This window comes from Stegodyphus dumicola, chromosome 8 (assembly GCF_044657685.1).
Source record: "Stegodyphus dumicola isolate Sdum_Otavi_A_Nest chromosome 8, ASM4465768v1".
Classification (NCBI taxonomy): Eukaryota; Metazoa; Arthropoda; class Arachnida; order Araneae; family Eresidae; genus Stegodyphus; species Stegodyphus dumicola.
This window is the reverse complement of record NC_140775.1, coordinates 102376406-102391286: the sequence shown is the minus strand read 5'-3', so window position 1 is coordinate 102391286 and position 14881 is coordinate 102376406. Positions and strand designations below refer to the sequence as shown.

Sequence of the window (14881 nt, the reverse complement as noted above, 5' to 3'; positions counted from 1 at the left end):
AAATCATCATCCACCACCCTTTTAGTTCGGCCGCCACTTTGGAGACACTAGGATTTATTTTGGGAGCAGGCAAGATGAAAAATTAGCAACCGCCTTCGCCAGGAATCGAACCGTGGACTTCTGGAATACAGGCCCAGTGTGCAGACCATCACACCACGAAGGCACGCCAAGAAGGTGGGAGAAATACCTTATAAAGTATGTTAACAACAGGATACATTTTCCAGGATCCGTTGGTGTACTATGTCAAAATACCAATTTTTATATCTCAAGAAGAACTGACTGATGACGATTACCACAATGATTATCCCATTTTAAAGAATATTCCAAATATAGGACTAATAAATATTCTGTTAGACTTTATGCATCTTGTGTGCTTAGGAGTAATGCAAAAAATTATTACTGTTTGGATAGGAGGAGGTAGCATAAAAGCATAGAGGTAGCCACATAAAAATGTTGAACTAACTTTTAAAAAATTGACCAGTTTTTAAAGCCTTATGTACCAACTGAATTTGCAAGAAAACCAAAGACTCTAAATGAATTGAAACACTGGAAAGCTACAGAATACTGTCAATTTTTACTGTACAAAGCTATATGATCATTTTTTACTAAATTGTATTTCGATTAGACTCTTATGCGAAATACAGAATCAGACGGCAATTCATGAATACGTACAGTCTCTATTAAAGCTCTTCGTAGTAAATTTTGTGCTCTATCATGAAACTATTATAGATATATATATAAAAGATTCGAAAATCTTCTGCTCCATTACAGCAAATTGCAAGACAAACTCATGAACTGATCAATCATATTGTAGCCATCAATAATGATTCAATCAATGTAACCGACTTAAATTCAGAATTTCAAAATTTACACACATCTGGTCCACTACTTAAAAGCTATTAAATGCTTAATTTTATTATTGAATTTTGAACACAAATTAACTGAAGTCAGAACTGAATTTGTAGAATAATTTAATTATGAATATATTGAAGAATTCAGTTTTGGGCAATTGAATGGTTAAAAATTATTGAAAGATTTTTAATATTTTAAAGCAAAATTTTCTCTTATAATATTTTGCATTAAAAATTAATAAATAAATTGAAATTCTAATTAGAAAAATAAATTGTATAAATATTCTTAAAATTTCTTATTTTTCCATTGTAACCACAGATGGAGGACCTGAGACTATTTGTAGAAAATAAGTAGGTTTCACGTTATCACAACATCTTCACACACTTTTACTGGAATATAAAGAAGATTCCTGGGGATATACTGAGATGTAACATTAAGCAGTTGAGAATATGCATTTAAGAAGTTAAAGGGATATTGTAACTAGTATTTCAAATCCTAATAACATACCATATGCTGTCGGTGACACCTAGATAGGATGTCCTAAGGATATACTGGGATGTGACATTGAGCACTCGGGAGGATGAGTTTAGGAGGAAACTGGGATGTTACGGGATGTAGTAAGTAGGACTTTAAATCCTAATAACATCCTATCCACTTTCGATGGGACATAGATAGGATAAACTTCTATAGGATGTTCTTAGGATATAATGTGATGTGTTTAGGAGGTTAGTGGGATATCCTGCGGATGTAGTAAGTAGGAGTTCAGATCCTAATAACAATCCGTATGCTGTCGATGGGATTTTGTTAGGATGTCCTGAGGATATACTGGGATGTGACATCAAGCACTCAGGAGGATGTGTTTAGGAGGTTCGGAGGATATTCTGCGATGTCCTGAGGATGTCGCATATCCCGCGAGAAAAGTCCTCAGGATATCCCAAGGATGTTTTTTGTGCTATGTGGGATTGTTTTATCATTATGGATAGCTTCTTGAAGTTTTTGAAATGCATGGTCTATTGATTTATATTTGATGAAGCCAAATTGATTACTGTGCATTATTCTACTTTTATGAAGATGGTATATTAGCCTGGTAAGTATTAATTTTTCAAGTAGTTTTCCAAGTGTAGTTAAGAAGCATATCAGTGTATAGGACAGTGGATTGTCCAAAGGTTTGTTCTTTTTGTGAAATAATACAAAGGCAGTTCGCACATTTTTCAGACGATTTTGATAAGCGGTAATAAAAAATTGTTTGCTGCAAAAGAAGTAATTGCAATTGTACTACGTTTTTACAAGTCAAAATTATCGTCTGTGGCTTGAAAGTTTTGTTTTTATTCAAAATGGCAAATTTAACAAAGCAGTGGTTCGAAGGCTACATTTATGCTATTTCCGAAGAGAAATATGCATACTCCGTTATCCAAAAGCGATGTGAGAGTCATGGTTTTGTGATATCTAAAGCGTCGATAGGCAATATCATCAACAAGAAAGAAAAAAAAAAAAACGTCAAATTGGAGCCTCAAGTGGGACAAAAATTCCAAACAAATATCCAAGGAAAAAAATGAACATCTTCGACTATTGCAAAGGTACATTATTTAATGTTAAAAGAAAATCCCCATAGTCAAAGGACATTTGCAAAATCATTAAAATACTCGGTGTCCACTGTAAACAAAATGATAAACGTCGATTTAAATCTTAAGAAAGTGAAAAAACGAATGTGCATCATCTTCTTCCAAAGAATATCGCTCAACGCAGGACACTCTGCAGAATTCTATATGAGGAACACTTATCCAAAGAAAAATGGAAAACAATTGTCACAATAGATGAAGCATGGGTGTATTTAAATGATTGTTACAAAAAAAGAGCCATTTATTATCATAAAAGGGGAGAAAAAAAATTTAAGTACATGGTTCAAAGAATCGAAAGAAAGTTTTTCTAAGGGATTCATGATTGTTGCTGGTTTTTCTTATAATGGCAAGTTAAAAATAAAGAGAGTGCAAAAAAAACGTCACGATTAACTCCAAAGACTATCAGGAACATATTTTTTCACCAATTTTTCTGAATGAAATACCATCGCTTTACCCACAGTGCCATCAATCTGTGAGACTCCATCAGGACAAAGCTAGCAGTCACACATCAAAATCCACTATAAATTTCCTAAAAGAAGTGGAACAAAAAACTGGTATCAAGGATTTTTTGTGCTTTCAGACTTTTAAAAACTGCATTATCCAAACGTTGTCCCCAAAACCTAACAGGACTCTGGAAAGCTGTTCGGGAGGAATGGGATAGAATACCTCTTCTGCCACTTCAAAAGGCATTATTGTCCTGGAAATTGCAGTCTCGAAAGATAGTTCAGAATAAGGGATGTCAAAGAGAACATTTAAAACACAAGAATTTTATGTAATTTAGTTTTGTGAATACAATATACATCGTCTAAAATATGTGTGAACAGCCTCTGTACAATCAATTGGATGAATAAAAAAAAGTATCAGCTAAGTTTTGATCTGATCTGATATACTTTTCAATACATTCTTCAATATTCCCGAAATTTAATTATATGTGCATTATTTGCCCTTTTTTATTATTTAATTTTTATTTCATTTAGAAAAAATTTTTTCTGTTCTTACACTCCATTATAATATTATGTTTTCCTGAGTGATATCTTTATATTATATTTATGATACTTTCATGCCTTTGGCGGATATTAGGCTATTAATTTCTAGTTTCTGAAATACAGATTATTTAGTGGAACTGAATGCTTTTGAAATTTATTTCTAGTAATAAGAAAAGTAAAACAGTAATAAAAATATGATGTTAAGAGCTTTCCACCAATAGCAGTTTTTTTACACTTGCTACTAGTACTTTAATTTTCTGCGGTCTTGAAACAAGACCAAATTTTCATTACATGCTGCTATGTATATCTTAAGCAATGAACTTAATCTGACAAATGAGATAGTTTTGATACTCATTGCACTACTATAAAGAAATATTTATATTGTATGCAGTTCACAACCTGCTGTATAAGGAAATAATGCAAGGTGAAATAATATTAAAAAAAAAAAAAATTGCTTTCATTTTCTGAAATCTTTCTAAGATGGCCTAGCCTAGGGCAGTATGTTTGCTTCCCCTTAGGGTGATGGATAAACCATAAAATTGCCTCCCCGCTAATGAATGGCAAGAAGTACTTGTTGCGTTAGTTTCGTCTCTCCTCTTTCTTTGTATTTGTAGCTTGTAGACTTATTTCTTTAACATGAGACTTCCGAATTTTCCAAAATCTTTTTAGAAATTTAGCTTCCAAACTTGTAAATTTTCAATTATTCGACATGTTTTATTGGGCAGTATTACGAAAGATTATTTATTTTGCTACACAAATTTTTTTACTATTTACTTACCTATTTTATTTAGTTTTAATAGGCCAATTTATTTTGGTAAATTAAATTTTAATTCATTATTTTACCGACGCAGTTTTCTTCACATTACAAGTCCATATATATTTACTATGAGAATACAATATTTCTCAGAAATTTTTGGAAAATTTGGCATACATATTTATATTTAGCATTGAATTTTTTCCACAAGTTTTTCGTTAACAGTTGTTGTCCCACAAGTTGCTCATCATCGTAAATGCTTGATCTTTTCAGCATGGAATTGGCAAGCAATAATCTTCCTAATGTTTTTCGTGATTTTAAAGCAATTTCTAGAATTTTGGCCATTTTCTAAAAATATTTTGGTAAGTTTAGCTATTATACAGTTGCTAGCAATGTGGAATTTAAAACCAAAAATGTATTCCTTCATTGATTTGAAAGAACGCATTTCATATTTAAATGGAAGTTTAAATGAATTTGATACAATCTTAAAATAGACTAGAAAGAATTATTTCTCTGTGTTGGATGGATTTTCTCACTTTTCCGCATTTTATAGATTAAATGCATAACACAGACACACACAAAAATCCTTTTTTATTCTTACTGTTTCAGTTAAATGAATTGTACAATAGATATTTTTTTAACTTTCAAAATATTTTTGCTCGTATATGTATAAATTTAAAATCATGGGACTCCCACTTACAAATTATATGACTACATTGTAATAACTGAAATTATAGTACTGAAATGACATAGAATATAAGAATAATTATTGTCAATTTAAATAAATTTCAATTTTCATTTAAAATTTGCCATTATTAGCACCCCCCGCAGTTTTATGTTATCATAGGATTTTCCAAATTTCATAATTTCAAGGACTAATAGAAAAGTGATAATATGGAAAGACTATGTCTTAAGTACCAATAGCCAAGTACAGTCAAAAGTCGTTAATCCGGACTCGCCGGGACTTCGGCGATTCCGGATTATCGATTTTTCCGGATTATAGATCATCAGTTTAAATCGCGTAGGATGGCATGCAGAAATTCTAAAATTAAAAATATGAAACCGTAATTTATGAAATAAGGAACAATTATGATCTAAAGGGTATCAAAATTTACAAAAAAAAAGCTTAATATTTATTTGTTTACTTTATTAAACATTTCTTTCAATGTAAGTTGTTTCGTTTTATGTGATAATACTTTCTCTTTAATTCTATAAACAGACATAATTTTTTGTTCACTTACAAAGTTCCGCTGTTCAAGTCTCGTTAATTGCTGTGCCGAGAATACCGACTAACTTGTCAATCGAAATTTTTTCGTTTTCACTAACCTCTCTGTCACATTCTTCATGTCTTTATCCATTTTTTGCAGCAATTCCACTTTTTGTTTGATGGACATCGAAACATACTTTCGTTTTGTACGATCCTTTGGGAGCTCCAGAATCGGAAATTCTATTTGACAAAATCGAAAGTTCAAGTTTACTTTCTTAGTATTGCTCTTACAGTCTGCAAAAAATAATAAGCCGGATCCGATTCGAAAATTAAGGAACAACGCAATCATCAACATTAACTGAAATAGATAATTATATAATTTTAGCTTACACCATACGTTATACATAAAACGCGCACGTGAAAACGTATTCTGCGCTTGCGCACACGCAAATGCGCAGTCGTAAGAGGTCTTACGTGCACGCGTAAACGCCTATGCGCATGTGTCAACGCGGAGCATGCGCAGAAAGTTTTTAGCTTTGAGGTCCGGATTATAGATCATTCCAAATTATGGGTGTCCGAATTAACGACTTTTGACTGTATTTGTAATTAAATAATTAAATAAAAATAAATATTGAATACCAGCCCCTTTTTTATTTATTTTTAATCATACAGTCAAAAGTCGTTAATTCAGACACCCATAATCCGGACCTCAAAGCTAAAAACTTTCTGCGCATATGCGTTTACGTGTGCGCGTAAGACCTTTATGACTGCACATATATGTGTGCGCAAGCGCAGAATACGTTTTCGCGTGCGCGTTTAATGTATAACGGACGGTATAAGCTAAAATTATCTAATTATCTATTTCAGTTAATGTTGATGATTGCGTTGTTCCTTAATCTTCGAATTATTTCCGGCTTATTATTTTTTGAAGACTGTAAGAGCAATTTTATAAAAGTAAACTTGAACTTTTGATTATGTCAAATAGAATTTCCGATGCTGGAGCTCACAAAGGATCTACAAAACGAAAGTATGTTTGGATGTCCATCAAACAAAAAGTGGAATTGCTGCAAAAAATGGATAAAGAGATGAAGAAGGTGACAGAGAGGTTAGTGAAAACGAAAAAATTTCAATTGACAAGTTAGTCAGTATTCTCGGCACAGCAATTACGGAACTTGAACAGCAGAACTTTGTAACTGAACAAGAAATTATGTCTGTTTATAGAATTAAAGAGAAAGTATTGTCACATAAAATGAAGCAACTTAAACAACTTACATTGAAAGAAATGACAAATAAATATTAAGCTTTTTTTTTTTTTTTTTTTTTTTTTTTGTAAATTTTGATACTCTTTAGATCATAATTGTTTTTTATTTCATAAATTAAGGTTTCATATTTTTAATTTTAGAATTTCTGCATGCCATCTTACGAGATTTAAACTAATGATCTATAATCCGGAATCGCCGAAGTCCCGGCAAGTCCGGATTAACGACTTTTGACTGTATAACAAAAGATAGACGAGAATACTATTACATCTAAAAATTATTTAATTAATTATTTTGCTAATTTTATATGAATGAGGAAACACATTAAAAATGTTTTAATGATTGAATTTACCGTTAAAAATCAAACAAACCCCGAAATTGCATAAAATGTTTTGATTAAATATGATTTGAATGAGTTTTCCAATTCTGTTTTGAGTGATATAAATTAGGATATAAATATTATTAAATTAGAATATAAATTATTAGGATATAAATTATTATTAGTAATATTTTTATATCCTTATAACTTTATTGTTTACCATTAAAAATTATATCTAAAGGAATTAAATTTTGAAAAAGGATAAACAATGAAATAAACTGTTCCATTTTGTCCTTTATGCATCTATTTATATAAAAATGGAATCTGGTTAGGGAATTTACGACCTGTATATGAACTAAAAATTGGTATCTTGATAAAACTTGTCAGAGCATAACAAGGGTATATTAGTGTATAAATCATACTTCTGTATACAAAAATGCAGTTTATAATTATTAGCATAAGTATCATAATGGTTTTTATTAAAATGGCAAAAGCTGAATGCATGATCCTAGCATTATCAAACTAAGGCTCTTTATATCGTTAAGTTTTGCTTGGGTCGTAACCAACACGAGTTTTATTTTTGAAATATTATTCCAAATAAAACAGGAAGCGTTAAACGATATGCATTCTAAACATATGCATAGAAATGTTAAGTAGTTTCAATTTGTACTTCATTTCTGAAACTTCTGCGGTAATATTTTTAGAACAGATCAAGGACTTTAAAGAACAAGTACATTTTAGCAATATGCAACGTTAATGATATAGTTCAAATGCTATTGAACAGCTGTACGATTTGTAACTGGCACTGGAAGAAGCAAAATATATCTGATGATCCAGGGTGAGCTCTGTATGCTGGTCAGCATGTTAGTTACATTCGAAAGCTAAACTACTTTTTTTTCCACTGACAGTGAGGCAGCCGATCCACTGGGACAGTTAGCACAGCTAAACTACTATTTGCTTGTACAAAAGCTGTACTAAAAGCTTACAGCTTATTTTAAATAAATTTCGTATACTCAATACAGCTCCTCCGAAAAGCGCTGTTTTCAATCTTATTTGTTTTAGATTTCAGATTAAAGGAAAATAATCAGTTCTGTTTCTCAAGTGACTTTTTTCTGTCACAAGAATGAAAAACTTTTCACATTCTTGAAAAGAAATACTATAATGTTATTTCTTAATTTGTTTTTATTAAAATTAGCAAAATTAGAATCAAAACTTTATTCCTCTTTTTAAAATAAAAACTGGAAAAACATTATCTTAAAATGGTAAAAGAAATGCTCACATACAATGTAAGAAATTTCAAATGATTGTTTAAAGTATCTTCAGCTTGTGATTCTTCGTTTTCTGGATAACATGTGGTTTCTATTTGACGAGATATGAACCCTGGACAAATAAATTATACCAGTGTTCAACACTTCTATCCGTTCCACAATTAGAGCATTTTAAAATTGAAATAACAGATTTAACACTTTTTAAATAATAGTGGACTTAGTCTATCTGTACAAATTATTGAAGAAAAAATTGTTTTCATATTTGAAAAATTTTGAAAATGTCATAATTTGTCAAATGAGAAATAAAATGAACATAAATATGCATATAAATGTGATAAAAGAACTTCCGGCATAGTGTTGCTTATTTTTGGACCAAAGGTCTTTTTTTCTTCTTTTTTCGGGGTCTTTTTGTGGTGATTTAAAAAGCTGGTTACGCAATATTTTTGTGAATTTTTAATACGTAAAACAAATACAGGCCATTTCTTGAAAAAATGGTTTTAAGAAGAAATAAACGTTACAGTGAATATATAAATGAGACTTTATGAAGGAAAAAGTATACAGTACAAAGTCCGTAATCCGAACGTCCATTATCCGGACCTCAAAGCCACAAACTTTACGCATGTGCTCGTTGAAAGAAATGTTTAATAAAGTAAAAAAATTAATATTAAGCTTTTTTTTGGTAAAATTTGATACCCTTTAGATCATAATTACTCTTTATTTAATAAATTATGGTTTCATATTTTTAATTGTATAATTTCTGCATGCCATCTTACCAGATTTAAATTGATGATCTATAATCCGGAGAAACCCCTAATCTGGAATCGCTGAAGTCCCGACGAGTCTGGATCACGGACTTTGCACTGTATTTGATTCAGTAACCTTACTAAAGTTGCATGGAAGTTTTCTCGGCTTTTTTTAAAAGCGAAACGAGAATATAAGTCAGATTCTCTTAGAAAGTTTCCTTCCTCTTGGGCAGATAAACAATTGCGTGCTTCGCCGTAATCCAAATACATTAAATCCGTCTGTATTGACAGCTATCATTCTATCTTTGTAAAGAAATATTAAGGTAAAAACATGTAAATATCAAATTTTCTTTAGACTGCAAATATTTTTAAGCAATTAACATTTTAAGCAGCAAAGATTTTTAATGGACACATGAACAACAGAAAATTGCAGCCAAGCTTGTATAGTGGTTAGCGTCGCTGACTGCCGTATCGAAGGGTCTGCCTCGAATCCCGGAGAAGGATGAATGTTTGTAAATATATAGTGTCTGTGCAGCATGGGGGGACTCTAAATATGCAGCGAGTCGAAGGTCCTCTCGAGAGGTTGCTGGTAGGGCAACAACAACTGAAAATAATAATAATTTAAAAAAAAAAACCTAAAATTGGTATAAAACTCTACCAATTACTAAAGCAATCTAGCAAAACCTTTCCATCGAGCAATAAATTCTACTCATATAAGAACAGTTGTATTTTTATAGTACTTATCAAATTAAATTTATGAGAACCTATTTAAAGTTTGGTTTTTCAGAGCCTTCGATATTCATCAGAACGGTGATAAGATCATTAAATATGGAAGAGGCAAAAAAATGTTTTAAATAAAATAATTGTTGCAAAATGACAGCAAATGTCATAAGCGAGTATAAGTAGTTATATAAATAATTAAAAATATGCAAAATTTCTTCTGATGACCTCTTTCAAACAGCATAATATTTCTGCAAAGGAGTAGTACATATTTAGTTTACTCATGGTATTTGTGGCTATGAACAGAAGGTCGTCAAAGATTTTTATACTACTTCCTGATAAGCTATTGAGTTCAAATTTTGTAAGCATATTGATTGTGGATGATAATACAATGTAAAACAAGTTCTATAAAATTCCATTAAAATTTTTTTTAATTTAACGTTCACACGATTTTTGCACATATTTTCATTTGCAAGACAAACTACAAAAGTCAAAACTTTAATATTTGCACTGACGTAAAATATTCTTTTAATTAAAATTTGTATGATATTTTTAACGTAACTTCTGATTTCTGGATGAAAAGTCAGAAACTTTTTCGATTATTTGAGGCCTTTATTGGAAGTAAAAAAAAAAAAAAAAAATTATTCATTGTTATTTATTTACTTTATTGGAAGTAAAAAAATTATTATTCATTTTTGAAAAATGATTTTTCAATTGAAGATTTTCATTGAAAATGGGTTATTAAGATTAAAAAGATAAAAATTTTAAAAAAGTTTTATAGCATAAGCTTTTATTCAAAACTTATAAAATTCTTAATAAGCTAAAGGCAAAAAATAATTTATGGCATATTTTAATGGGAACAAGAGATTAATTAAGCTTCTTTACAATATTCATGTGCAATGTCAAAAATATATAAAGGGTGCCACATTTTTTTAATTATTATTCATGAAATAAATTTGTAAGTGAATTTTGTAAAGAATATTATTTAATATCTTATTCCTATTAATCTATATAATAAATTACGGTACTCTTCTGTTATCAGGATCGGATAAAAAAATGTATGTATGCATGTATATACGGAGGTATGCGCATATATATATACATACAAACGTATAAGACAGACACATGCACATGACATGCATACATACATTCGTGAATCCCTTCTGATAGCAGAACAATAGCTAAATTACTTTTCCTTTTTAAATTTATTAATCATTTGAGTTATAAATAAAAGCTTATTCCATAAAAATCTCTTTTTTGTAATTTTTTTATTTCTTAAAAAACGTCTAAAACAGAAATTCTTATTTCCTCTTCCATTAACTTTCTAACTGGTAACAGATTTATTATTACTTTACAACCAGTGTAAGGTCGCCATCATCGTAAAACATTAAGAAGAGTTCTTGATCGTAAAACTTCCCGAGCTATTGAGGGTCATTCATTAACTATTGTCATCAGGGTTGGAGGGTACGCTTGTCCCCTTAGACACTTGGGGGTGAAAATAACACAAAAATCCGGGCTATCTATTCTTGACTTTTCTTTTAAGTCTAACAAAAACATGGGACAGTTTGTTTTCAAGGAGATATTTTAAATGATAATATTACGGGTTCAGGAGCTTGCATAAAAGAACAAGAAAATCTGGATCAAACCGTTAAAGGGTTAAGACATGCTTACTGGTTAGCTCCTCCATCTAGCAAGCAGAAAATCTTTGTTTTGATTCCCATAAATCATATCATCAAGTAAGGCAGGTCCTGTTCTGATATTTACAGATATGAGAAATATATAGATAAATCTTCAGTATAGTGAGAAAAATTATGGAGTGTGTGTAAGAAAAAAGGTTTAGGATTTTTTAAAACGAATATCATATCATACAATTATGAGGATATAGTTGCAAGAAAGGATAGCTTTCCTGCAACACAAACTGGAAGTTGCTTCTTTCATTTCACACACTGTATATAGCATTAAATACAACACAAAAGTCTTACTGAATTTTATATGCAATGCATCCTCTAAAAGATAACTACTCACTGATGCATGATTTCGATCTTAACGATTGTCTTAAAGGAGATTTAAATACTAATGCTTATTTATATTCTCAGAAATACCGATTACTTTTTAAGGTTTTCACAATTTATACAATTTATACAAACAGCATCTTTATGAAAAATATTAACTCTTACATATTAGACCTTCCAGAATAAAGAATAACAAATTGATATAATTTTCTGTATTATCTGTAGAATTAGTATTTTAATTCCTTCAAGAATGCTTTTCAAACAGAAATGTGTTACTTACTTGGATCATATTAGTAAATTTTTCTAAGCTGTGAGGCACCTTATTTGAAAAGTCATACGTCTTACACAACACATTAGTGCCAGCACAATTAACCACCAAATCAAGTTTCTGAAATTTGTCAGTAATTACATTCAGAGCATTCTTGACATCAGCTTCCAATGTAACCTGCAATTTTCAGTTAAAATTTTTTTCTAAGCAAATAATGTGATAAAAACATAAAAATAATTTTTAATATCTGGTGACAATTGTATAATAAATGAATATAAATTTGAAAATTTGGAACTACTCTGATGAGCGCCCTCAAGTCGCCAAATTTCTCGCCAAACATTTTTGGCAAAAAACTCCATGCTGCCATACTACTATCTAAATTTTTTGTCTACATTTCGTACTTTAAGCCTAAAATGTCTTCCAAAACGCGGTTTTTGCATATGCAAAAACCATGTTTTTAACACACAATTTAAGTTAAAAATCCAAAACAAAAACAAAACATTTAGATAGCAAAAACATAAAGTTTCTAACCAAAAATATTTGGCAAGAATCCATGTACACAGCGATATGTTTCAACTTAAAAAAAATCTACGAATGGCACAATCTAGGTTATGAACGAATCTATGAACTATGCACACCTCGCTTTAATAAATTAACATAACAACAATAAATTTCAAAGAATACCATGTACACACCATCCTGTTTAAACTTAAAAAAACATCTACGAATTGCACAATTTAGGCAACGCACGAATCTACAAATTACACACACCTCGCTTTGATAAATTAACATAACAACAATAAATTTCAAAGAATACCATGTACACAGCATTTTGTTTCATTTTTAAAAAACATCTACGAATCGCACAATCTAGACACTATGCACTAATCAACAAAATAAACTAAAATAAATTTCAAACAATTAAAAATAAAATAAAATAAAATAAAAATAACGACAGAAATTCATACTAAAAAAACAATGAACATAACATTCTACAAAACAAGAACAAGAATAAAATAAAATGTACTTACCATGAATTAATGCTTTTTCGAAAAGCAGAAATACCAATTTCATACCGCCTTTAACATGCCGCCATGTAATCACTATCGTATTTGTATACGACAGCCAGACACACTATCCAGAAAATTCATACTATGGTTCACAAATAAATAAAATCACAAATCCCTACTTCTATCATACACAGCCACTAAAAGTAATCTCCCAGACCCTCTTTCCACACCTCCAAATACTCACTGCCCCTCAACAGGATGACCACGATGATATTTCCTATTGCTGAACTTCAATTCAACAACTTCCATCATTTTATCTTTTCCCCTATCTTCTCAGACACAGAGCATGACGTGAACCAATGAGATCCAGGGAAAGATTTTTCAACGTCAACAGAATTGTCATATAACATGCAATCGCACAAAAAACCAGCGCAGAACACATATCGCCATATTTGGTGAAATTAGGGCGTAAATCAGAGTTGTAGCAATAATTTTTATAAATAGTTAGTTCACTGAGATTTAACTACATTTTTTAGATTTAAGATTATAAAGAGTATTATAATTAAATAATTATATCAGTAGTCTTTTATATGCTTAATTCATAGATACTAGTAAATCAAATTTTTATGGAATGTCGTGCATATGCAAATCACATATGCTCAAACTATAAAATTTCATCGAATAACCATCACAAATAAGTAAATGCATATATTCATTTTTCTTAGTATACAAATATACGAAGAGAAACAAAATTTACATTAAACATTTCTTTTTGGCCCTATTATTTTCTATGATCAGCATTTTTAAAGTTTTGAACTTTATTTGGCTCTTTCAGCAATGGTAATTATGCATTTTTACTTCTTCTAGATATGAAAAATTATTGCCATAATGACTTATACTCAAAAACTATTTTTTATTACAATATTGCCTATAAAGCTATATTTATCAATTCTTGAATTTTTTTTTAAGCATGCATAACTTAACAAAATGCAAAATATTTTAGAAAATATATAGAAGAAAATTTTTTGAAGTTAGCAAAAGAATAATTATCTAGTCACCTTTTCCAAATTCCTATGTATTTAACATCTACAACTATTACAGTCAAAAGTCTTTAATCCGGACGTCCATTTGATTACTATACTGACTATATTGTACTAATGATGCAAAGAAAATCCTATTTATTATTATCTAGTATACTGCTTACATTATTTTTTATGAAAATAATTTTTAAATAAAATTATTTATTAAATATTACAATTATTTCTTTAAATTTATTTTCATCCGCTAATAATCACTCTTAATGTATAGTACACAAAAGAGATTATAGATTATTTCTTGGAATTATCTATATTATTACAGAAACGCTAAATCAAATGATGCTTAATAATCAAATAATTATTCTTCAAATAATCAATAAACATTCATAGAAATGCCTTTTTGTTCTCCACACAAAACACTTTTTGCCAATTTAAAAATTATATATACAGTCAAAAGTCCTTAATCCGGAATGACCTATAATCCAGACCTCTAAGCTACAAACTTTCTGTGCATGCACAGCATTTACGCATACGCATAATACCTTTACGCATGCATGTTTAATGTATAACGGACAGTATAAGCTAGGCTAAAATTATATAATTATCTATTTCAGTTAATGTTGCAGATTGTGTTGTTCCTTAATTTTCTAATTGGATCCCGCTTATTATTTTTTGCAGACTGTTAGAGCAATTTTATAAAAGTAAGCTTGAACTTTCGATTATGTCAAAAAGAATTTCTGATTCTGGAGCTGCCAAAGGATCTACAAAGTGAAAGCATGTTTCGATGTCCATCAAACAAAAAGTGGAATTGCTGCAAAAAAAAAAAA

The 14881-nt window shown here is 30.1% G+C and overlaps 2 protein-coding genes across 2 annotated transcripts in view; one reads left to right on the top strand and one right to left on the bottom strand.

The window, feature by feature from the left end:
• The window catches only part of LOC118187370 (3-hydroxyacyl-CoA dehydrogenase type-2-like), a 137616-nt gene that overhangs the window by 40047 nt on the left and 82688 nt on the right, over positions 1-14881 (top strand). The gene's annotated exons all lie outside the window — the stretch shown is intronic.
• The window catches only part of LOC118183746 (3-hydroxyacyl-CoA dehydrogenase type-2-like), a 64603-nt gene that overhangs the window by 14809 nt on the left and 34913 nt on the right, over positions 1-14881 (bottom strand). Inside the window, exon 3 of the mRNA XM_085822192.1 lies at positions 12020-12184. Coding sequence (XP_085678318.1) covers positions 12020-12184 — 165 coding nt within the window. The remainder of the gene's footprint in view (positions 1-12019; positions 12185-14881) is intronic.